The 26,507-nt window shown below is 42.8% G+C and overlaps 1 protein-coding gene across 1 annotated transcript in view; it reads left to right on the top strand.

The window, feature by feature from the left end:
* The window catches only part of LOC106573762 (insulin-like growth factor 1 receptor), a 172,738-nt gene extending 146,490 nt beyond the window's left edge, over nucleotides 1-26,248 (top strand). Inside the window, exons 20-21 of the mRNA XM_014149105.3 lie at nucleotides 8,433-8,567; nucleotides 18,068-26,248. Of these exons, the coding sequence (XP_014004580.1) occupies nucleotides 8,433-8,567; nucleotides 18,068-18,602 (670 nt within the window). The 3' untranslated portion in view covers nucleotides 18,603-26,248. The remainder of the gene's footprint in view (nucleotides 1-8,432; nucleotides 8,568-18,067) is intronic.
* Nucleotides 26,249-26,507: the final 259 nt, after the last annotated feature.

The following is a 26,507-nucleotide window of genomic DNA, read 5'->3' as shown; positions in this document are numbered from 1 at the left end:
TTGTGATTCTGTACACAGTCATACCTAATTATAAACAGTAATAACCATAGGTGAGTATATAAGGTGATCCATCTCTGCAGGTGATATGTTTATCTGGTCAAAATCACTAATACAGGTCACCCTTCACCCTCTGATGATATGTAGAACTTAATATTATGTCTCCAGAGTATCCTGGATTCAAATAAAGACTTTTCTCTGTAGATTCAGAGTGTATCTGAGTTCTGTATTGCAGTTCTATCAAGTATTTATATGAGTTTTATATGCAAAAAAAGAAGGTAATTCTCTTTTTGTGCACAGTCATATAGAAAAGTACAAACTTAGTACATGGGGAGCTATATCTCTGCAGATGATCTGTCTGTCTGGTCAAAATCTCTGTTACAGGTCCCCCTCTAACCTCTGTTGGTAAGGATAACTTGTTATTACATCTCCAGTGAAACCTAGATTCAAATAAATGTCCTATTCATCAAATGACTAGGCGGAATTATGTGTGGGTTTTTAAAAGTCCATATTGATACAGGAACACTTAACAATGATTTTGATTTATTGAGAACAAGCTGACTGACAAAGTCATGATGATGCTGTCTACACACAATACACAAACAGGGCAGATGGAGAAATGTTGTTTTTCATCACAAAAGGGGCGGCTCTTGTAATGCGCTCCAGCATTCAACACAGTTTTTTCCTACCTGGAAATTGAGACCCGACGTATCATTCCTTGCAAAGACTGAGGGGTAGTATGAGGTGAGTTTTGCACTCTTTCATGGAGAAAGATTTGGGACCGGTATGTTCACAATCCGAAAAGCGTGAAGGAGACGAGGACTGGGGCTGCCTCTGGTGTGTCCCCCACCGATTTTCAGACAACTGGATTGGCTTCGTGTTCACGTGAAACATCTTCAGACAGACACAGACACAAATATGCCAGAAACGGTATGTACTCGTCATACAGCCGAGTCCTTTTGTATAGTCAGTGTGTGTGTTTGTGACCTTATGTTTAGCAGACATAGTTAGAACATGTGAAATCAGTTATTTTCTGGATGGAGAAATTGCGTGTGGGAAATATTCAGTGCCTGTGTTATCATAATGTTTAGCAGCCTAGTTCAAACATCAGAAAACAGACAGTGTGTTGTGATAAGTAGATTGAGATGTTGATGAAATCAGTTATTTGGGGTAAACATTTTAACTCAAAGGAGCCCATGGAGATGTTTTAAGATTGCTTACATTGTATTCTAATACATTGGCCATCTCCTTGTTGGTGTTGGAGGGAGTGGTGTTTTGGACAGTTCAGAGACGGAGCTGAGCCCTGAGGACCCATCTACAGGTGGTTCACCATGCCTTCATTCAACCCCTCTCCGACCTCTCTCCCCAACGCCCAACCCACCGTCCTGGCGCAACCTTTTCTCTTCCCTGTAACTCCATCAACCTCTACCTCATCTCCCCGACCCAGATCCAGTGGCCGGAAGAGGAAGACAACTGAGGATCCTTTGGACACTGACATTATGCAGCGGGTGGATGACTTAAAGAAATGGCAGCAGGAGTTACAGAAACAGCAGCAGTGTTCAGCAAAGGCTGTCTACAACGTCATGGTACCATGGATGGTGTCTATTCCTGCTGATCAGTCTCCCGTTTGTCTCACCCCCAAAAATATGTTGTTGTGGGCTTTTTTTTCTTATTCATATGTTAAGGTCGTAGGTCATTTCCTAGATTTTTTTGGTGCATGTTTCTTGCTTTCGGAAAGTGTTCAGACCCCTTGGCTTTTTCCACATTTTGTTATGTTACAGCCTTATTCTAAAATGTATTACATCATTTTTCCCTCCTCATCAATCTACACACAATACCTCATAATGACAAAGCAAAAACAGGTTTTTATACATTTTAGCAAGTTTGTTAAAAATAATGATATCACATTTACATAAGTATTCAGACCCTTTACTCAGTACTTTGTTTAAGCATCTTTGGCAGTGATTACAGCCTTGATTCTTCTTGCGTATGACGCTACAAGCTTTGCACACATGTATGTGGGAAGATTCTCCCGTTCTTCTCTGCAGATCCTCTCCAGCTCTGTCAGGTTGGATGGGCAGTGTCGCTGCACAGCTATTTTCAGGTCTCTCCAGAGATGTTAGATCGGGTTCAAGTCTGGCCTCTGGCTGGGCCACTCAAGGACACTCAGAGACTTGTCCCGAAGCCACTCCTACATTGTCTTGGCTGTGTGCTTAGGGTTGTTGTCCTGTTGGAAGGTGAACCTTCGCCCCAGTCTAAGGTCCTGAGTGCTCTGGAGCAGGTTTTCATCAAGGATTTCTCTGTACTTTGCGCCGTGAAGCGCCACCCGCATGCTTCACCATAGGAATGGTGCCAGGTTTCTTCCAGATGTGATGCTTGGCATTCAAAGAGTTCAATCTTGGTTTCATCAGACCAGATAATCTTGTTTCTCATGGTCTGAGAGTCCTTTAGGTGCCTTATGGTAAACTCCAAGTGAGCTGTCATGTGCCTTTTTACTGAGGAGTGGCTTCCGTCTGGCCATTCCACCGTAAAGGCCTGATTGGTGGAGTGCTGCATAGATGGTGGTCCTTCTGGAAAGTTCTCCTATCTCCACAGAGGAACTCTGGAGCTCTGTCAGAGTGACAATCGGGTTCTTGATCACCTCCCTGACCAAGGCCCGTCTCCCCCAATTGCTCAGTTTAGCCGGGCGGCCAGCTATAGGAAGAGTCTTGGTGGTTCCAAACTTCGTCCATTTAAGAATGATGAAGGCCACTGTGTTCATGGGGACCTTCAATGCTGCAGAAATGTTTTGTTACCCTTCCCCAGATCTCTGCCTTGACACAATCCTGTCTCGGCACTACGGACAATTCCTTTGACCTCATGGCTTGGTTTTTGCTCTGACATGCACTGTCAACTGTGGAACCTTATATAGACAGGTGTATGCCTTTCCAAATCATGTCCAATCAATTGAATTTACCACAGGTGGACACCAATTAAGTTAAAGAAACATCTCAAGGATGATCAATGGAAACAGGATGCACCTGAGCTCAATTTTGAGTCTCATAGCAAAGGTTCTGAGTACTTATGTAAATAAGGTATTTCTGTTTTTATTTTTAATACATTTGCAATAATGTGTAAAAACCTGTTTTTGCTTTGTCATTATGGGGTATTGTGTGTAGATTGATGAGGAAAAAATGAAATGTAATCAATTTTAGAATAAGGGTTTAACGTAACAAAATGTGGAATAAGGAATGGGGTCTGAATACATTCTGAATGCACTGTATTTCCTCATTCACATGTTACAGGTGTTTACTTTGTTTTTTTGTCTTATTTCCCCTTTCATCACACTTTTCACCTGTATATTGCATTGTTTTACATTGCACTATTTTCCTCTTGTGATAGTAAATGCATATCTAAAAGGCTTGCAAATGTATTTGTCTGGTTCTTTGTACTTGTGGCAGAAAATATTACGGTTTTGAATCAGTCACTCAGTAAACTTGCACTGCTTTGTACATGAGCTATGTAGATGAGGTTAATGTCTTGGGGGGCGGGGGTCTGTCCTTATTGTCCACATTTGGACACACCCATGTACCAAAGCAGGAAGGTCTCCATTGAAAGGCCACTACACATGACCATGTACAAACCTGTGTTATGTAGATGAGGTTAATGTCTGGAAGGCCTAGACTTTTTATCTCCAGCTGGATGGCCGTTCTCACCCATTTACCATAGCAGGAAAGTTGTCATTGAAAGGCCACTTCACATAACACAAGGTTAGGTAAAACGAAAACAAGGACGACGTGATAGTACTCTTTATTGTGATTTATAAAGTGTGACTAAGAAAAACACCTAAATCCAAACAGCAAAACCAAATTGTGTAGTTCACAACATGAAACAAACAGTCATCAACCAGAAGAAGAGAATGTATGTGTGCTTATGTTTTCCAAACCACACCAACATTTACTGTAGGGTGCCATATGTAATAGCAGCATCTTGGAAAGACACTTGACCTGCTGGTGTGAGGAAGTAGTCCTTGAGGTTGTTGAACACGTCTATAGCCACTCTGGTTGCCCTGTCTGCCGACATGTTTCTTGGGTCCAGGAAGCTGGTGTCCCCTTTGCTGTGTGCTGCCACTCGCCAAAAACCAAAGGGTCACAGACAGCCTTTCTGCAGCACTTACGGGCAAGCTGTGAGTTCTCTCGTGCGAGATATGAGGGGCAAGCCGCTGAAGCAAGTCGTAAAATCTGGCAACCGACATCCGAAAGTATTGAAAATGTCTTTCCTCGTCAATGTTGGACAAGAGACGTGCATTCTCCATCGTCCCCTCTTATAGTGTTCAGTGGACACATTTTCTCCGTCTTTTTGTTCTTTACCTCCTTAGTAGTAGTAGCAGTTCAAACTCTAGCAATTTCAATTAAAAAAGAGTGTCACGTATACTCCCTCTCCGGCCTCACCTGTCACCATCGTCAAGCGCACCAGCGCCTCATGACACTCACCAGGACTCCATCATCTCCTTGATTATCTTCCCTACATCGGTCACTCCCCTTGGCTCTTTCCTCAGGTGTTATTGACTCTGTTTCATGTCAGTGTGTTGTTTGTGTTTCGTGTTTATTGTTTTGTTTATTTATTAAAACACTCACTCCCTGTACTTGCTTCCCGACTCTCAGTGCACTTGTTACAAAGAGACATGTTTGGTTCTGTGGCAAAAAAATGGTGTCATAAAGCATAGAACACCAGACTAGCCTGACAAGTAGCTAGCATTTGTAAACAGGCACATAAGACCGGATCCGGAAGTTCAAACGTCGTCGCTAGCTAGTCAAAAAGAGTGCCTCGGCCCCTCTTGCTTGGTAAGCTACTCTGGCTTCCCAAGACCCTAATGGATTTACACTACACAAGGTGGACTTCCTCTCTGGGTGAAACGCAACGAAAACAGTCTGCTGCTTCCCAAAAAACGACTCCACCCACGTGCATGCACGCACGTAGATCAACAGAGTGGAGCTTTTAGCCGCCTTTAGATCCCACAACAGCGGGGGAAATATGGCTTAAGAGAGCTAACAAATAATCATTGGCAACGATGAACTCGTAGTTATTTTGTGTCAAGCTTAGGTTTTAGTTTTGTTTTCTGTTGCAGTTCCTTAGTCTCTGGGTAGTATACAGGCTCATTGTATGCATAAAATATGGATAAGGCAAAATTACACAAACATTTACATTTGTCCTTAATTAATATATGTAGCATGAATTTATGAATAAACGTTTCTTCTGTTCTTTGCACAATCTGCTTCCCACTGTTAGAGAACAGTCTTACTCAACATTACACAGTGCAGCACCATCCTTGTAAAGCGCTGCCAGAGACTATTTACATGCCCTGCTGGGCCCTGTGTATGGATGTTTTTGCCTGTATTACCATGCATGGTCCTACTGCTGATGATGGAAGATGCCGTTTCCATCGCTTTTCACTAGGCCTGGACAAGAGGAACACCTACAGTATGTGAAAATGCTGTGCATTGACTAGTGTTCAGCATTCAACAATATTGTTACCCTCCAAGGTCGACACCAAGCTCAGAGCCCTGGGACTGGAAACCACTGTCTGCAACTGGACCCTGGACTTCCTGACGGTGTTCTGCACGGGCTGTGTGGTTTGGAAACAACACCTCATCCACACTGAGCTCTTAACACAGGGGACCCCCAGGGGTTTGTACTCAGCCCTCTGCTGTAGTCCCTGTTCACCCACGACTGCATGGCTTTGCACGACTCCAACTCCTTCATCAAGTTTGCTGATGACACCAGAGTTGTAGGCCTGATAACCAACAACGACGAGTCAGCCTATAGGGAGGAGGTAAGTGAACTAGCATTGTGCTGCCAGGACAACAACTTCTACCTCAACATCAGCAAAACAAAGGATGTTGATTGTTGACTTCAGGAAGCAGAGGGAATCAATTGGACTGCAGTAGAGAGAGTCAGCAGTTTTAAGTTCCTCGGCGTCCACATCACCAAGGACTTGAGATGGACCAATAACACCACCACTTTTGTCAAGAGGGTGCAACAGCTAACTAAAGTTTAAATAAAACAATTAAAATAAAAACAGCGTGCCTACTTCCTAAGGGCAGCTAAAGAAATTCAGCATGCTAGTCCGGGTCCTCTCCAAATACTACCGCTGCACAATCGAGAGCGTCCTGACCGGTTGCATCACGGCCTGGTATGGGAATTGCTCAGTCTATGACCGCAAGGCCCTCCAGCGGGTGGTGAAGATGGCCCAGTACATCACTGGGACCATGCTCCCACCCATCCAGGACATCTACCTGAAGCTGTGCCCGAGGAAGGCCCGCAGCATCATCAAGGACCCCACACACCCCAGCTACACTTGAACTGGACTGACCACCTGCACTGACTCTCCGCACCTTAGCTTAGCTCACATGCACTCACTCATGCAAACTCCCACGCAGACACACATGCATGTACACACGCACGTCACATCACATCACATCTGCTGCTACCAGACTCTTATTATTATTGCTAAATACTGCACAATTTGAACACTTGCCCCCCAATCCCCCCATCCCCAAAACGGGTAAATATTGGACAATAAATTGTGCTTTCCTGTATTATACTTATACAAATATATATATATATATACTGCTCAAAAAAATAAAGGGAACACTTAAACAACACATCCTAGATCTGAATGAAAGAAATTATCTTATTAAAGACTTTTTTCTTTACATAGTTGAATGTGCTGACAATAAAATCACACAAAAATAATCAATGGAAATCCAATTTATCAACCCATGGAGGTCTGGATTTGGAGTCACACTCAAAATTAAAGTGGAAAACCACACTACAGGCTGATCCAACTTTGATGTAATGTCCTTAAAACAAGTCAAAATGAGGCTCAGTAGTGTGTGTGGCCTCCACGTGCCTGTATGACCTCCCTACAACGCCTGGGCATGCTCCTGATGAGGTGGCGGATGGTCTCCTGAGGGATCTCCTCCCAGACTTGGACTAAAGCATCCGCCAACTCCTGGACAGTCTGTGGTGTAATGTGGCGTTGGTGGATGGAGCGAGACATGATGTCCCAGATGTTCTCAATTGGATTCAGGTCTGGGGAATGGGCGGGCCAGTCCATAGCATCAATGCCTTCCTCTTGCAGGAACTGCTGACACACTCCAGCCACATGAGGTCTAGCATTGTCTTGCATTAGGAGGAACCCAGGGCCAACCGCACCAGCATATGGTCTCACAAGGGGTCTGAGGATCTCATCTCGGTACCTAATGGCAGTCAGGCTACCTCTGGCGAGCACATGGAGGTCTGTGCGGCCCCCCAAAGAAATGCCACCCACACCATGACTGACCCAACGCCAAACCGGTCATGCTGGAGGATGTTGCAGGCAGCAGAACGTTCTCCACGGTGTCTCCAGACTCTGTCACGTCTGTCATGTGCTCAGTGTGAACCTGCTTTCATCTGTGAAGAGCACAGGGCGCCAGTGGCGAATTTGGCAATCTTGGTGTTCTCTGGCAAATGCCAAACGTCCTGCACGGTGTTGGGCTGTAAGCACAACACCCACCTGTGGACGTCGGGCCCTCATACCACCCTCATGGAGTCTGTTTCTGACCGTTTGAGCAGACACATGCACATTTGTGGCCTGCTGGAGGTCATTTTGCAGGGCTCTGGCAGTGCTTCTCCTGCTCCTCCTTGCACAAAGGCGGAGGTAGCTGTCCTGCTGCTGGGTTGTTGCCCTCCTACGGCCTCCTCCACGTCTCCTGATGTACTGGCCTATCTCCTGGTAGCGCCTCCATGCTCTGGACACTACGCTGACAGACACAGCAAACCTTCTTGCCACAGCTCGCATTGATGTACCATCCTGGATGAGCTGCACTACCTGAGCCACTTGTGTGGGTTGTAGACTCCGTCTCATGCTACCACTAGAGTGAAAGCACCGCCAGCATTCAAAAGTGACCAAAACATCAGCCAGGAAGCATAAGAACTGAGAAGTGGTCTGTGGTTACCACCTGCAGAACCACTCCTTTATTGGGGGTGTCTTGCTAATTGCCTATAATTTCCACCTGTTGTCTATTCCATTTGCACAACAGCATGTGAAATGTATTGTCAATCAGTGTTGCTTCCTAAGTGGACAGTTTGATTTCACAGAAGTGTGATTGACTTGGAGTTACATTGTGTTGTTTAAGTGTTCCCTTTATTTTTTTGAGCAGTGTATATATATATATATATATATATATATAATATATATATGTATATATTCTACTGAGCCATTTACTTTATGTTCGTATTCTTATCTTGTATTATTTCTTATTGTTGTTGTATTGTCGAGAAGGAGCCTGCAAGTAAGCATTTCACTGGACGGTGTATACCATGTCTATCCTATATATACGACTAATAAAACTTGAAATTTAAAATGTGTGTTGTTTCTAACATACCTGTCTCCTCTCTGTCTCCCCCTGCAGGTCATTTGGGGTGGTGCTGTGGGAGATTTCTACCTTGTCTGAGCAGCCGTATCAGGGCATGTCCAACGAGCAGGTGCTGCGTTTCGTCATGGAGGGAGGACTCCTGGACAAGCCTGACAACTGTCCTGACATGCTGTGAGTCCCCTGCTCTTTCTTTCAATGTCACTCTTGCTCTGGGACTGAGTCAGACGCAGGAGAATTTCTCAATGACAGTATTAGCCACACCTTTCAATATGTGGTGTTTTTCCTGTTGTCTGTTCCACTGTTAGGCTTATTCCTTAGGTGCATTTTCTGAAGATATTGTCCTCTAGTACCATCTCACTGTCATTGTTAAATGAAGGTTCAATTAAATAAAGGTTCTCTTGCAGATACTATTTAGAGTTGAGGGGCAAAATGTGCGTACTATATCATGAGAGCCATATGCCAGTGGGGAGCCAAGCGAAGGCCTGACTGGTGACATTTACATCACAGGTTAAATGGAGCACAGTGACATCATGGCCCACATGCTCAGCTGGTGTTACGGGAGCTCCCTCCTCAGCAGTAAGCCGAGGCCCATAGAAGGGATGCCGCGGCCCGTGTGTGAAAGATGCCGCTCATTCCCGATTAGTGAGGGTTCTGTACATTTTTTTATATATATTTTTTTCACCTTTATTTAACCAGGTAGGCCAGTTGAGAACAAGTTCTCATTTACAACTGCGACCTGGCCAAGATAAAGCAAAGCAGTGCGACCAAAACAACAACACAGAGTTACACATAAACAAACGTACAGACAATAACACAATAGAAAAATCTATAAACAGTGTGTGAAAATGTAGAAGAGTAGATAGGTAAGGCAATAAATAGGCCATAGAGGCTAAATAATTACAATTTAGCATTAACACTGGAGTGATAGATGTGCAGATGATGATGTACAAGTAGAGATACTGGGGGGCAAAAGAGCAAGAAGATAAATAACAATATGGGGATGAGGTAGTTGGATGGGCTGTTACAGATGGGCTGTGTACAGGTGCAGTGACCTGTGAGCTGCTCTGACAGCTGGTGCTTAAAGCTAGTGAGGGAGATATGACTCCAGCTTCAGTGATTTTTGCAGTTCGTTCCTGTCATTGGCAGCAGAGAACTGGAAGGAAAGGCGGCCAAAGGGAGGGTTCGCTTTGGGGATGACCAGTGAAATATACCTGCTGGAGCGTGTGCTACGGGTGGGTGTTGCTATGGTGACCAGTGAGCTGAGATAAGGCGGGGCTTTACCTAGCAAAGACATAGATGACTTGGAGCCAGTGGGTTTGGCGACGAATATGTAGTGAGGGCCAGCCAACGAGAGCATACAGGTCGCAGTGGTGGGTGGTATATGGGGCTTTGGTGACAAAACGGATGGCACTGTGATAGACTACATCCAGTTTGCTGAGTGGAGTGTTGGAGGCTATTTTGTAAAGGATTGGTAGGATGGTCAGTTTTACAAGGGTATGTTTGGCAGTATGAGTGAAGGAGGCTTTGTTGCAAAATAGGAAACCGATTCTAGATGTAATTTTAGATTGGAGATGCTTAATGTGAGTCTGGAAGGAGAGTTTACAGTCTAACCAGACACCTAGGTATTTGTAGTTGCCCACATATTCTAAGTCAGAACCGTCCAGAGTAGTGATGCTGGTCGGGCGGGAGGGTGCAGGCAGCAATCGGTTGAAGAGCATGCACTTAGTTTTACTAGCATTTATAAGCAGTTGGAGGTCACGGTAGGAGTGTTGTATGGCATTGAAGCTCGTTTGGAGGTTTGTTAGCACAGTGTCCAAAGAAGGGCCAGATGTATACAGAATGGTGTCGTCTGTGTAGAGGTGGATCAGAGAATCACCAGCAGCAAGAGCGACATCATTGATGTATACAGAGAAGAGAGTCGGCCCAAGAATTGAACCCTGTGGCACCCCCATAGAGACTGCCAGAGGTCCGGCCCTCTGATTTGACACACTGAACTCTATCTGAGAAGTAGTTGGTGAACCAGGCGAGGCAGTCATTTGAGAAGCCAAGGCTATTGAGTCTGCCGATAAGAATGCGGTGATTGACAGAGTCGAAAGCCTTGGCCAGGTCAATGAAGACGGCTGCACAGTACTGTCTTTTATTGATGGCGGTTATGATATCGTTTAGGAACTTGAGCGTGGCTGAGGTGCACCCATGACCAGCTCGGAAACCAGATTGCATAGTGGAGAAGGTACGGTGGGATTCCAAATGGTCGGTGATCTGTTTGTTATCTTGGCTTTCGAAGATTTTAGAAAGGCAGGGCAGGATGGATATAGGTCTATAACAGTTTGGGTCTAGAGTGGGGATGACCACGGCAGCTTTCCAATCTTTGGGGATCTCAGACGATACGAAAGAGAGGTTGAATAGGCTAGTAATAGGGGTTGCAACAATTTCTGTGGATAGTTTTAGAAAGAGAGGGTCCAGATTGTCTAGCCCAGCTGATTTGTAGGGATCCAGATGTTGCAGCTCTTTCAGAACATCAGCTGTCTGGATTTGGGTGAAGGAGAAGTGTGTGTGGGGTGGGGGAGGGGTGCTGCAGGGGGTGCTGAGATGTTGGCCGGGGTAGGGGTAGCCAGGTGGAAAGCATGGCCAGCCATAGAAAAGAAAAATGCTTATTGAAATGATCAATTATCGTAGATTTATCGGTGGTGACAGTGTTTCCTATCCTCAGTGCAGTGGGCAGCTAGGAGGAGGTGCTCTTATTTTCCATGGACTTTACAGTGTCCCAAAACTTTTTGGAGTTAGTGCTACAGGATGCAAATTTCTGTATGAAAAGTTGCATATCGCCGGGGCTATTCAATGCTAATGCTGAACGCCACAGGATGTTTTTGTGCTGGCCAAGGGTAGTCAAGTCTGGGGTAAACCAAGGGCTATGTCTGTTCTTAGAGAGAGAGAGAGAGAGAGAGACTGTCTGTCTGTCTATCTGTCGGTCTGTCTGGGTCTTGGTCTTGGTCTGGTCTTTCTGGGAAAGTGGAATGGAACAGCCTCCCTAGCTGTCAGGCAGCTCTGCTGCGTACATGCATTTCTCCTCTCTGCCTCTGATCTCAATGCGAAGGCATTCCCTCTTTCTCTCACCTTACAGAGAGGGGAGAGAGGGGTGGGTGTTATGCAGACACAAACCTTGGGTTTCTATGGCAGCCTCACAGTGGTGTCCTGATTGCAAGAGAGTGTGAATTGTGTTACGCAGGGGAGGGAGAGTGTGGGGTGGGGGAGGGTTTGTACTGGAAAGGTTGCCGCTGCTGGTAGCCTCTCCTGTAGTGAGTTAGTGGAGAGTTACAGTACGGAGACCTGCAGAGCCAGGAGTCAGCAAGGGCTGCAGAACAATGCTGTAGTCAGTCTGAAGAAAGAGGGGGAATGAGAGAGAAGAAGACAACGAGAGAGAAGAGAAGAGAAGAGAGAGAAGAAGACAACGATAACATAATAAAAAAAGTATGAGTCATATCTGAAAGGTTTTCCCATCTTTACCATATACAGTTGAAGTTGGACGTTTACATACACTTAGGTTGGAGTCATTACAACTCGTTTTTCAACCACTCCACAAATTTCTTGTTAACAAACTATAGTTTTTCTACTTTGTGTATGACAAGTAATTTTTCCAACAATTGTTTACAGACAGATTATTTCACTTATAATTCACTGTATCACAATTCCAGTGGGTCAGAAGTTTACATACACTAAGTTGACTGTGCCTTTAAACAGCTTGGAAAATTCCTGAAAATTATCTCATGGCTTTAGAAGCTTCTGATAGGCTAATTGACATCATTTGAGTTAATTGGAGGTGTACCTGTGGATGTATTTCAAGGCCTACCTTCAAACTCAGTGCCTCTTTGCTTGACATCATGGGAAAATCAAAAGAAATCAGCCAAGGCCTCAGAAAAATAATTGTAGACCTCCACAAGTCTGGTTCATCGTTGGGAGCAATTTCCAAACGCCTGAAGGTACCACGTTCATCTGTACAAACAATAGTACGCAAGTAAAAACACCATGGGACCACGCAGCCGTCATACCTCTCAGGAAGGAGATGCGTTCTGTCTCCTAGAGATGAACGTACTTTGGTGCGAGAAGTGCAACTCAATCCCAGAACATCAGCAAAGGACCTTGTGAAGATGCTGGAGGAAACAGGTACAAAAGTATCTATATCCACAGTAAAACGAGTCCTATATCGTCATAACCTGAAAGGCTGCTCAGCAAGGAAGAAGCCACTGCTCCAAAACCGCCATAAAAAAGCCAGACTACGGTTTGCAACTGCACATGGGGACAAAGATTGTGCTTTTTGGAGAAATGTCCTCTGGTCTGATGAAACAAAAATAGAACTGTTTGGCCATAAGGAAAAATGGGGAGGCTTGCAAGCCAAAGAACACCATCCCAACCATGAAGCACGGGGGTGGCAGCATCATGTTGTGGGGGTGCTTTGCTGCAGGAGGGACTGGTGCACTTCACAAAATAGATTGCATCATGAGGGAGGAAAATTCTGTGGATATATTGAAGCAACATCTCAAGACATCAGTCAGGAAGTTCAAGCTTGGTCACAAATGGGTCTTCCAAATGGACAATGACCTCAAGCATACTTCCAAAGTTGTGGCAAAATGGCTTAAGGACAACAAAGTCAAGGTATTGGAGTGGCTATCACAAAGCCCTGACCTCAATCCTACAGAAAATGTGTGGGCAGAACTGAAAATGCGTGTGCGAGCAAGGAGGCCTACAAACCTGACTCAGTTACTCCAGCTCTGTCAGGAGGAATGGGCCAAAAGTCACCCAACTTATTGTGGGAAGCTTGTGGAAGGCTACCCGAAACATTTGACCCAAGTTACACAATTTAAAGTTAATTCTACCAAATACTGAGTGTATGTAAACTTCTGACCCACTGGGAATGTGATGAAAGAATTAAAAGCTGAAATAAATCATTCTCTCTACTATTATTCTGACATTTCACATTCTTAAAATAAAGTGGTGATCCGAACTGACATAAGACAGGGAATTTTTACTAGGATTAAATGTCAGGAATTGTGAAAAACTGAGTTTAAATGTATTTGGCTAAGGTGTATGTAAACTTCTGACTTCAACTGTATGGGTTTCAAATCAGTCAAATAAAAAAAAACTTACAGTGAAATGCTTCGTTACAAGCACTTAACCAGCAATGGAAAAGAAAGATAAGAGTTAAAAAATATATTTACTAGATAAACTAAAGTTAATACAATAAATGAGCAACAATATAATAACAATAACGAGGCTATATACAGGGGGTACCGGCACTGCATCAATGTGCGGGGATACAGGTTATTCGAGGTAATTGAGGTAATATGTACATGTAGGTAGGGGTAAAGTGACTGTGCATAGATAATAAACAGCGTGTAACAGCAGCGTAAAATCTGAATTATTATGGGGATGAGTGAAACTTTAAATACACATAGGCTATACTACACTGAACAAAACTGTTGGTCCCATGTTTCATGAGCTGAAATCAAAGATCCCCGAAACTTTCCATACACACAAAAAGCTTATTTCTCTCCAATTTTGTGCACTAATTTGTTTACAATCCATGTTGGTGATCATTTCTCCTTAGCAAAGATAATTATTCCACCTGACAGGTGTGGCATATCAAGAAGCTGATTCAAAGGCATGATCATTACACAGGTGCACCTTGTTCTGGGGTCAATAAAAGCCCACTCTAAAATGTGTTTTGTCATACAACCCAATGCCAAAGATGTCTCAAGTTTTGAGGGAGCGTGTAATTGGCATGCTGACTGCAGGAATGTCCACCAGAGATGTTGCCAGAGAATTGAATGCTAATTTCTCTACCATAAGCTGCCTCCAACATCGTTTTAAAGAATTTTGCAGTACTTCCAACCGGCCTTACAACCGCAGACCACATGTAACCATGCCAGCTCAGGACCTCCACATCTGGCTTCTTTACCTTAGACCAGTCACCCGGAGAGCTGATGAAATTGTGGGTTTGCACAACCAAAGAATTGTCAGAAACCTTCTCAGGGAAGCTCATCTGCGTGCTTGTCATCCTCACCAGGGTTTTGACCTGACTGCAGTTCGATGTCGTAACCGACTTAAGTGGGCAAATGCTCACCTTCAATGGCCGCTGGCATGCTGGAGAAGTGTGCTCTTCACGGATGAATACCGCTTTCCACTCTACCGAGCAGATGGCAGACAGCGTGTATGGTGTCGTGTTAGCGAGCGGTTTGCTGATGTCAACTTTGTGAACAGAGTGCCCATGGTGGCGGTGGGGTTATTGTATGGGCAGACATAAGCTACGGACAAAGAAGACAATTGCATTTTATCTATGGCAATTTGAATGCCATTCATCCGCTGCCATCGCCTCATGTTTCAGCATGATAATGCACAGCCCCATGTCGCAAGGATCTGTACACATATCCTGGAACCTGAAAATGTCCCAGTTCTTCCATGGCCTGGATATTCACCAGACATGTCACCCATTGAGCATGTTTGGGATTCTCTGGATCAATGTGTACGACAGAATGTTCCACTTCCCGCCAATGTCCAGCAACTTCGCACAGCCATTGAAAAGGGCTGGAACAACATTCCACAGGCCACAATCAACAGCCTGATCAACTTTATGCGAAGGAGATGTATCATACTGCATGAGGCAAATGGTGGTCACAGCAGATACTGACTTGTTTTCTGATCCATGCCCCTAGCTTTTCTTTAAGGTATATTTGACCAACGTGAAATACATGTGAAATCACAGTCATGTGAAATACATAGATTTGGGCCTAATGAATTGATTTAAAATGACTGATTTCTATATATGAACTGTAACTCAGTATAATCTTTGAAATTGTTGCATGTTGGGTTCATATTGTAGTTCAGTATAGATAGAATTATGGCAATATCTAAGATACTGTTCTATGGTGAAATATGACTAGACATTTGGTCCAATGTTAGAAAGCTGCATGAGAAGAACTGATTTTCTGAGTGGTGATATTGTGGAACATGTTGACGGTCAGGCCTGCAGCTGCAGATTCCTGTTTATTAATGGTCTGTCATAGCATAGGTTGCTCTCTTATGTAGCTCTCTCTATCTCTACTCCGGTAGAGGCTTGCATTGGTATGGGTATTTATAATGTTGTGAACGATGCGAGATTTACATATCGTGATGTGAGTGAAATGATGTGAAAAGTAAAATGTGCTGGAATGTGTTTGTGTGTGATGAGGAGCTGGGTGCTGACATGCAGACATGATTTATTGTAGCGTATTTTCTCATTTCACATCAGCGAAAGTTATACACAGCGACAGATTGTCCAGGAAGAATTTTCAGCATGCCAACGTCAAGCAGACAGGTTACTCTGGTGCGTGGGCCAAGCTCCAAGCATTACAGCCATTTTCATCGGAGGTCTTGGAGCCGGGGTTTAGTTTAGCCATCTGAAAGTCAACTTTAAGAGACTAACTCACTGAGAGGCTAAAGAACAAGCCATGACCAACCCTCCCTCCCGCTGGCTGAAACTTAGTTTGAAGTTAAGTGTCTGCTTCAGAGAGAACTACCCAGAAAGCTTTGGTGCGCAGAGGCTGAGATACCCAGCTGTACAGGCTGTTGTGGGATCGGACATAGAGAGGTGGCTGCTGGGAGAGAGGGAGATGACTAAGTGGTTTATGTCAGTAGGCTGTAGAAGGTATTCTTAGCTTGTTTGTGTATAATGTAATATGTGGTGTGTGGTCGAGCACCACACCAAACTGTAATGATTCTTTTTTTATGGTGTTATTTTGATGTTTTCTGTGTTCTGTCGCTAGCCTAGCACAGTTTGCTCATGTATGATTTACTGTCTAGTTGTACACATGCTGTAGTATGGTATATGATGGTAGATTCTTACTGACATTCTATTCATAGTTGGCAGTAGCTGTTTGTATAGAAACCTCTGGAAGTTGTTTGTTTCAGTGAGTATCAGAAACATTTTCATTGGCTCTAGCTTGGTGCACTCTGCCACCTTATGGTGAGAAGATGCAATGATAGATGTACAGTGAGGGAAAAAAGTATTTGATCCCCTGCTGATTTTGTACGTTTGCCCACTGACAAAGAAATGATCAGTCTATAATTTTAATGGTAGGTTTATTTGAACATTGAGAGACAGAATAACAACAAAACAATCCAGAAAAACGCATGTCAAAAATGTTATAAATTGATTAGCATTTTAATGAGGGAAATAAGTATTTGACCCCTCTGCAAACATGACTTAGTACTTGGTTGCAAAACCCTTGTTGGCAATCACAGAGGTCAGACGTTTCTTGTAGTTGGCCACCAGGTTTGCACACATCTCAGGAGGGATTTTGTCCCACTCCTCTTTGCAAATCTTCTCCAAGTCATTAAGGTTTCGAGGCTGACGTTTGGCAACTCGAACCTTCAGCTCCCTCCACAGATTTTCTATGGGATTAAGGTCTGGAGACTGGCTAGGCCACTCCAGGACCTTAATGTGCTTCTTCTTGAGCCACACTTTTGTTACCTTGGCCGTGTGTTGTGGGTCATTGTCATGCTGGAATACGCATCCACGACCCATTTTCCATGCCCTGGCTGAGGGAAGGAGGTTCTCACCCAAGATTTGACGGTACATGGCCCCCCGTCCATCGTCCCTTTGATGCGGTGAAGTTGTCCTGCCCCCTTAGCAGAAAAACACCCCCAAAGCATAATGTTTGGCGTTCTTGGGGTCATAGGCAGCATTCCTCCTCCTCCAAACACGGCGAGTTGAGTTGATGCCAAAGAGCTCCATTTTGGTCTCATCTGACCACAACACTTTCACCCAGTTGTCCTCTGAATCATTCAGATGTTCATTGGCAAGCTTCAGATGGGCATGTATATGTCCTTTCTTGAGCAGGGGGATCTTGCGGGCGCTGCAGGATTTCAGTCCTTCACGGCGTAGTGTGTTACCAATTGTTTTCTTGGTGACTATGGTCCCAGCTGCCTTGAGATCATTGACAAGATCCTCCCGTGTAGTTCTGGTCTGATTCCTCACCGTTCTCATGATCGTTGCAACTCCACGAGGTGAGATCTTGCATGGAGCCCCAGGCCGAGGGAGATTGACAGTTCTTTTGTGTTTCTTCCATTTGCGAATAATCGCACCAACTGTTGTCATCTTCTCACCAAGCTGCTTGGCGATGGTCTTGTAGCCCATTCCAGCCTTGTGTAGGTCTACAATCTTGTTCCTGACATCCTTGGAGCGCTCTTTGGTCTTGGCCATGGTGGAGAGTTTGGAATCTGATTGATTGCTTTTGTGGACAGGTGTCTTTTATACTGGTAACAAGCTGAGATTAGGAGCACTCCCTTTAAGAGTGTGCTCCTAATCTCAGTTCGTTACCTGTATAAAAGACACCTGGGAGCCAGAAATCTTTCTGATTGAGAGGGGGTCAAACACTTATTTCCCTCATTAAAATACAAATCAATTTATAACATTTTTGACATGCGTTTTTCTGGATTTTTTGTTGTTGTTATTCTGTCTCTCACTGTTCAAATAAACCTACCATTAAAATTATAGACTGATCATTTCTTTGTCAGTGGGCAAACGTACAAAATCAGCAGGGGATCAAATACTTTTTTCCCTCACTGTATTGGATCATATTTTAGTTGAATCCTTCATATTATGTATAATAAATGAGATCATGTGTTTGTGCCCTTAGGTTTGAGCTGATGCGGATGTGCTGGCAGTACAACCCCAAGATGCGTCCCTCCTTCCTGGAGATCATCAACAGCCTCAAGGAGGAGCTGGAGCCTCCGTTCAGTGAGATGAGCTTCTTCTTCAGCGAGGAGAACAAGCCCCCAGACACTGAGGAGCTGGACATGGAGGTGGAGAACATGGAGAACGTGCCACTGGACCCTGCACCCAGCAGACCCCCCACTGCTGTTCCTCTGCCCTCCCAGGGACCCATGGGGGCCACAGGGGGCTCAGCGCCCCCTCCTCCCCAGCAGTTATCCCCAATGCAATGCCCTTCTAATACCCTGAAGGGACCTGGCTCTCCCTCCACCTCAGTCCCGGCTGCCTCTGTCTCGGCCTCCCCAGGCCTGGCCTTGGACAAGCACTCAGGACAGATATCGGCCAACGGGCCAGTGGTGGTGCTGCGGCCCAACTTTGAGGACACACAGAACTACGCTCACATGAACGGGGGGCGCAAGAATGAGCGGGCGCTGCCACTGCCCCAGTCTTCAGCCTGCTGATCCCCTCCTCCCCCCTCAGCCAGATCACCCCACTCCTCCTCTTCTCACACAGGGTAACATAAACTTCTCCCCTGCTTTAGTTATAATGGGGTGATGGATGAGTGAATAACTGACACATTATACTACTCTACTGCAGTAGGAGTCTTTCATTTTTAAATAATATTATCAAGATTTATTATTGAATACCAAGACTGAGAAACAGCACAGAAACCTGCTAAAGCGTTTGGAGTATGGTGGCTCAAAACGAACAACAACACTGGGAAGCTCTAGTGTTTACTTCTTGTTTAGTATTTGTTACTTTAAAAACATCATTAAAGAAGAACATCATCAATATTCCCTGACTGACAGGTATTGTAAGTGAGAGACAATAACTTAAAAAAAGAATTTGAAGCATATCTGCTAGAAAATCCAACAGACGAGCCCATTTAGATCATTTCCGAGAGAATAATGTGTATATCTGAGTGTGTTTATACTGCCTTCGGGAAGGATTCAGACCCCTTAACTTTTTCCACATTTTGTTAGGTTACAGCCTTATTCTAAGATATTTTTTACCCTATAATGACAAAGCAAAAATAGATTTTGCAAGTATTCCTGCCCTTTGTTATGAGACTCGAAATTGAGCTCCGGTGCATAATGTTTCCATTGATCATCCTTGAGATGTTTCTACAACTTGATTGGAGTCCATGAGTGGTAAATTCAATTGATTGGACGTGATTTGGAAAGGCACACACCTGTCTATATAAGGTCCCAGTTGACAGTGCACATCAGAGCAAAAACCAAGCCATGAGATCGAAGGAATTGTCCGTAGAGTTCCATGACAGGGTTGTGTCGAGGCACAGATCTGAGGAAAGGGTACCAAAAAAATTCTGCAGCATTGAAGGTCCCCAAGAACACAGTGGCCTCCATCATTCTTAAATGGATGAAGTTTGGCACCACCAAGACTCTTCCTAGAGCTGGCCGCTCGGCCAAACTGAGAAATCGGAGGAGAAGGGTCTTGGTCATGGAGGTGACCAAGAACCGGATGGTCACTCTGACAGAGCTCCAAAGTTCCTCTGTGAAGAAGGGAGACAATCATCTCTGCAGCACTCCATCAGACATTTATGGTTGAGTGGCCAGACGGAAGCCACTCCTTAGTAAAAGGCACATGACAGCTCGCCTGGAGTTTGCCAAAAGGCACCTAAAGAACTCTCAGACCATGATAATCAAGATTCTCTGGTCTGATGAACCAAGATTGAACTCTTTGGCCTGAATGCCAAGGGTCACGTCTGGAGGAAACCTGGTACCATCCCTGCGGTGAAGCATGGTGGTGGCAGCATCATGCTGTGGGGATGTTTTTCAGCGGCAGGAAGACTAGTCAGGGTCAAGGCAAAGATGAACAGAGGAAAGCACAGAGAGATCCTTGATGAAAACCTGCTCGGGACAAGTCTAAGCACGCAGCCAAGACAACTCAGGAGTGGCTTCGGAACAAGTCTCCGAATGTCCTTGAGTGGCCCAGCCAGAGCCCGGACTTGAACCCGATCGAACATCTCTGAAAATACCTGTGCAGCGACGCTCCCCATCCAACCTGACAGAGCTTGAGAGGATCTGCAGAGAAGAATGGGAGAAACTCCTCAAATACATTTGTGCCAAGCTTTTAGCGTCATACCCAAGAAGAATTGAGGCTGTAATTACTGCCAAAGGTACTTCAACAAAGTACTGAGTAAAGGATCTGAATACTTATGTAAATGTAATTAAAAATATATATTTTTAATAGATTTGCTAAAATGTCTAAAAACCTGTTTTTGCTTTGTTATTATGAGGTATTGTGTGTAGATTGATGAGGATTTTTTTTAATCCATTTTAGAATCAGGCTGTAACAACAAAATGTGGAAAAATCCAAAGGGTCAGAACTCATTCCAAATGCACTGTATTTCTATACCAACACATGATTCTCTCGACAGCAAAATATAGCTCCTCTTACAAACTTATTTTCATCAGTATACTTCTCCCACATTTCAGACATTGTGTTCTGGACTAGGATAATTGGTTTTCCTGTAAATATTCCTGGAATGATTTCAGGAGTGGGTAGATATGATAGAGGGAGGGCAATTGTGAATCGGACACATTTTTTGCCAAATCAAAGTTAGTAGTTTTCTCCTTCTTGCTCTTCATTTGTCCTTTTGATTTGACATGGAGAGAAACATAGTCAAGCATCCTAAAAAACCCAAATTGCTGTTTATTTTGTTTTCTACTTCACAATTACAATCAAAATGTAAAAGGAATTTGCCTGTTTTCTCTTGTTTTTTCCCGAGTTACATCAGAGCCCTTATTGGATTCCTCTTCTATTGTATGTGTCATCTGAGAGATGAAAATACCAACATCACCAACAGAGACATTGAGCAAAAAGGACTTTGCGCCAAAAATGCAACACATACAGAAACAAACCTGAAGTGGAAGGTATTGGATCAGTTCTGATACAAGGAGAACTAAAGGACTCAACAGAAGTCCACCTTGTGACTCTACATACGTCTGCTAAAAGCATGCGAGGCATTGTACGCAGCAGATCTTTTTTAGACTCGTCATTAGTCTCTCTGTACAATTCAAACATTTATATAAAGGTCTTACAGTTGTATGTTAGACCTTAGGATCATTTTCACACACATCATTGGTTTGTCACTTTTATAACTTTTGTACTGTTCAGATGTTCACCTGTACAGAATGAAGCTGCTATTTTATTATTTTTCTTTTTTAGATGTTATATATATATATGTATATACACATATATGTATATGTATATACACATATATGTATATACACATATACACATATATATAAAGAAATCCTTCAGGTTTAATAGTTTATGATCTCCACTACAGTCCATTTCTTATGCGTCATACTTCTCCAAGCAAAGAAAATGATCATTTAGATATAAAATGACTTTTCTCTCTTCTTTACCCCAGAAAGTTGTCTGTATCACCACATATTCTCCATTGCCTTTAACTTTTTTATGAACATGTTTTCCTTTGCATTCTTTTTTTGTAGATTTCTATATTATTATTGTTATTATTATTATTAGTTTGAATGGACACCTTAGCTCCATGTGTGAGCGTGTACGTTTGTCACCCTTCTTGTACCAGTTGTCTAGCACTGCGCCTAGTTATTCCCCCCTAGGTGCAACTCAATCTCAGGTCGAAGTAAAGGTTTTGCTTTCTCCATACATTCTCATTACTGTCCTCTGCTTGTTTCACCTCTCTGTCGAGTCCAATAGTGCCCTCTCCCCTCCCCTCCAGCCCCACACTGAAATGTACAGTATACCTGCCTCCCCCAGTGCCTCCTTTTGAAGTCAGGATCAGTTACACAGGATTTTATTTTTTTCTACTGCATCTGGTGTTTTAACCCATCCATTTTCCTGCCTCTCAATTAATAGGGCTAATTGGGTTGTCTTGTTTGCCTTAATTATCCCAACCACTCACCATCCCCTCAAAGAAGACTCATCCATAATCATGGTTCTCTTTTTGTGTCTTAGATTTCAAACGCAGCATTACTGCTTATTCTCCTTTATCATTCGATTCATTTCTGTTGTCATACTCATTCTCTTATGATGAAAGTGAAAACAGTTTCTGTTGTTATTCTCCTTAAACATGGCATCTGTAAACCAAATAAGGATGGGTTAAAGTCCAGGGAAGTGGTCACATTTCAATGTCATGAATGGAATAGGTCTTAGTGGGGGTGTCGGTATGAAAAATGTTTTTGAAGCACTTCTCCTTTTGAAAAAGTGTTGCTTGGTGATTATTTTTTCCTTCTTTGAAGGTTCTCTCTGTAGGATTGTTATTTATTTTTTTATTTTCCTTTTGTGATATCAGTTTAAATCACTGTATAAAGGCCCCATGATTCAGTATAAAGTTGGATTTTTTTATGTATTTTCTTTGGTGTCATGACTGGGGATGTTTTTCTTTTTTTCCCTTCAAGTATATATCTACCTCACTCTTTTAAAATATATGTATGTGTATGAAAAACAAAAGTACATCTCACCTTTTCTCATTAGTCCCGTATAAGGTAACCTCACAGTCCTCTGGATCCGGGTAGACCTCGTTATCAATACACACCACACACACACCTAGGTTGGAGTGGAGATGGGATGTAGCTAGGGTGGTTCTAATTCTATTTAGTCCCATATGCTTAACGATTTCTGTATCAACTCAATTTTCTGCTGGTCCAAAGATTTTAAATAGAAAATAAAGTATGTTGGTAGTTAACTGAAAGTATGAGGATTTTTAATGTATGTGGTACAGATTATGTTACGGGTTTGATTTAATAAAAGACATTGTCTGGCCTGTATTTCTCAGGAAATGGCTTAAGTCCGACTCTCATGGTTTGAGCGCTAACATGCTAACCTGGTAACCTAATAATGCTAACTTACAATAACATCAAATGACTATTGTGATAGGAAGTGTTTACAGTAGGCTACACAAAGTCACAGTACAGTATGTATTGGTAGAGAAGGACACAGCCACCTCAGACATCCAGGGCCGTAGCCAAGACATTTTAATAAAGTTGAATCTCATTTACTGCATTTCTATACAATTTAAAAACTGTAAAATGCTATTTGGAGAACAGCAAAAACAACCATTGTCATATTGGTTGCTGTAGCTTCATTCACCTCAGTCGATCTACGAATACATAGCCTACTAGTTATACAATTAGATTAAAAACTATAATTGAAAATGTACAGAGTTTAGCAGATAAAGTATTTTATTAACAAAAGGTGAACAAATACATTTGCTATACAGACCTTTTGTTGTTGTCTTTGCAGTTTTATAGTTCATTTCCTGCAATTCTACACATGACTTATGCCATGTTAATATGATATCTGAGTGAGAGTAACTAACAAAATCAATGGAGGCCCCTTGGAGGTCTGGGCCCCTGGGCACGTGCCCTGCGTTCCCGGTCAGTAATTTGGCCATGATTACTACAAGTTTAGATAGCTAACTAGACTAATTTACCAATCTACAATGTTTTCTGACATGGGCTGATTGAGTGACTGTCAGTGACATATAAACAAGAGAGAAACTGCTAATGCACAGCCAAGTTTCAAAATTGCACCTTATGTATTCTATTATTCTAACTCTCAACAGTAAGTTGAGAATTCCTTTTTTTAATTCAAAATAATTACTGAGGTCTGGACCTCGGTGTCCTCATATGTAGCTACACCCTGCAGAAATCCCATCTCCCCTCCTCCGCAAACAAGGATTTCACAACAAGAAATCCTCAGATCATACAGCTGCCAAGAAGGGTGAAGCTGAACGATAACTTCTTTATTTTCAATTGTATCTATGTATTTAGGTAGATTTCAAACAAATCAGTATGTTGGAGTCAAGCAATTTTTATAAAACAAAAAATGGGAAACATTGCATTTATCATCTTTAATCATTCTAGACATTTTGCAAGGCAGAAATCCTTTGCTATTGTAATGTACTGTATATTGGAAAACAAGGTAGATCAGAGGATGTTTGGCTTTAGCCTGAATTCTGGATAACTAAAGCACTACTGACATTGAAACAACTCCTGTAGAATGTTTGCCAACACTGGCTTCTGGTTTCAGCTTACACATTTCTTCTTGTAAAAATGGTCATTGCTAATATCCTATGTAAAGTACTGATTTCCCCTAAAGTAAAACTGACGGCACTTATTTCTGTGAAACCCTCTTAGTGAAGACAACATAAACCATACTCACTTACTCCTACACTCAATAGCCCCACAAGTTCTCAAAGTCAGTGCTACAACTACGAAAATAAGCTTTGTCCCTTATGTTCCTGGGAGCAGTTGAGTGTGGAAATAACCGGCATTAGAGAGATAATAGGTCAATATGGAGTAATTGTGGTACATGAAGGCGAACGCAGGTTAAGACACCACATACTCTGTCCTGGGAGGGATGTCTCAAAGCAGACCAACTGTAGAGAGAACATCTCCAGCCATCTGCTGCTGCTCCATCTCCCCATGCATCTGTCAGACAGGACACTGTTGGTTCCTCTGTGCTCCTTCATCATCTAATCTCTCCATCCTATCCACCTGCTCCTAATGACTCACTTTTCTAAATAGCACCTACAAAGCTCCCACATTCAAATATTGTAGTATTTTTTTTTTGTCCCCTGTTAAGATTTTTTAAACCGTTCCAATTGGCTTGGAATAGACTTAACCTCTGAATAGACTCAGATGTTGAGGTAGTTGATGTTAATGTCCCTTCATTGTAATCTTCATGATCCTCCTCATTGTGATTAGTCTTAAGACTGCACCCCTGCTTTCTCTACTCTACTGCTGCTGATAATGGTGCCGCTTCAGAAAAGGGTGTCTCAATCTGTGGGTGTAAATCCTCTAAGACTGGGCCAATATCAATGGAAGTGTTGTTGAGATGGCATGGTTGGATTTAGACCTCAAATTCTCATCAAAGGTCTTTGTCATTAAGGTTCATAGAAAGGTGAAGCTCAGATTATGTAGAGCAAAAGACAAGTGGAGTTGAGGGCATATAAACATGATTCTGATTTATGGAGCGGAATGGAGAAAGGTTTTTGGTTCACAGCTCAACAAAACCTGGAAGGCTTACGTGTTCAATATTCTAAAGTTATACTTTTTGTAGGCTGTAAATCCATGGGGGGGGGGGGGTGCAAAAGAGACTTGGTTGGATGAATGGCACATTGGCAGAAACAAATGGCTATATATATATATATATATATATATATATATATATACTACCAGATTTTTAAGAAATAATTCAGATCACCGTTTTAACAAGGGCCCTGTGCTTCTGTTGTTGAGTACAGTATAATGGATGGGAGTGTTTCACATTTAGATGTAGTGTTTCAAGTGTTGGTGTCTGTAATGATAAAAGATAAGAGATATGTGATATTTATTTCTTCTTTTTTTCAGTTATCAAAATTGGTTAAAGTGTTGGCCTGTTACGAAGTGATTATTTGTTTTCTTGGAATGCTGGCTGTGTTCCTTAGTTACCATAAGGTTACATACCTATTATAACCACAACTCAAGTAGATACATGGACATAAATAGGACAGACATGTCCAGTAGATTACGGGTAGTCATGGCAGAGAGTAAATAGCATGACTAGAATTTTAAGAAGAGTTGTTTACAGTAGATAAATGGTTTCTTTTTGCATTGCCAATTTGCAAACATGGAGATAAGATTGACTGAAAAGGTTGCATTTCAATTATTATTAATATAATTGTAATTCTATTTTCTTCAGAATGTTCTATATGCAAACCTCAGGTTTATAGAAGAGGCATCCATGCAATCAAATCGCAATAATGAGCTTGAGGTTTATCAGTATAATTTTTCAGGCACTGTTGTTCTGCTTTGCATTCCGACAACTTCAAAAAGGGGCCTTGATCTACTGAGAAGATTTTACTTCGTTTTTATTTACTTATACTTTCACAAAATCTGAGTCTCTGTCATTTCAATGATTGGCTAATATATTTGGTTAAACAGCTTGGCTAGACTCTGTCTTTTTGCAAGTTCTGTATCTGAGGCCTCCTGGTTTTTCACACGTATAGTTGAGATGGTGTATTTTTGACATGCCATTCTCTTAATGTGTATCTATGAGAATTTCTTGTATTTTTTTCTTAAAATTTGAATAAAAAAGTGAATGAGAAAGATGACTTGCTGTCATGACTGATTGCTTATGAGTTATACATTATCCACATCTCAACATACCTGACTATATTCCATACTTGTATATTTAGCAGAATGACTTACTGTTTACAACACATTGAAACAGTATGAATAGTAACAATACGAGTGGCATGATCTAACCGGTCATGGATCATCTCCTGTGTGTACTATGCCTGAGGTAGCCATGGTTGGGTCTTCGGGAGTCTTGGAGACAGTTGTCATGTGGTCTTTGGCTGTTTGTAGGGC

The sequence above is a fragment of the Salmo salar genome, chromosome 16 (assembly GCF_965601325.2).
Source record: "Salmo salar chromosome 16, fSalSal1, whole genome shotgun sequence".
Taxonomy (NCBI): Eukaryota; Metazoa; Chordata; class Actinopteri; order Salmoniformes; family Salmonidae; genus Salmo; species Salmo salar.
This window is presented reverse-complemented; position numbering and strand designations above follow the sequence as displayed.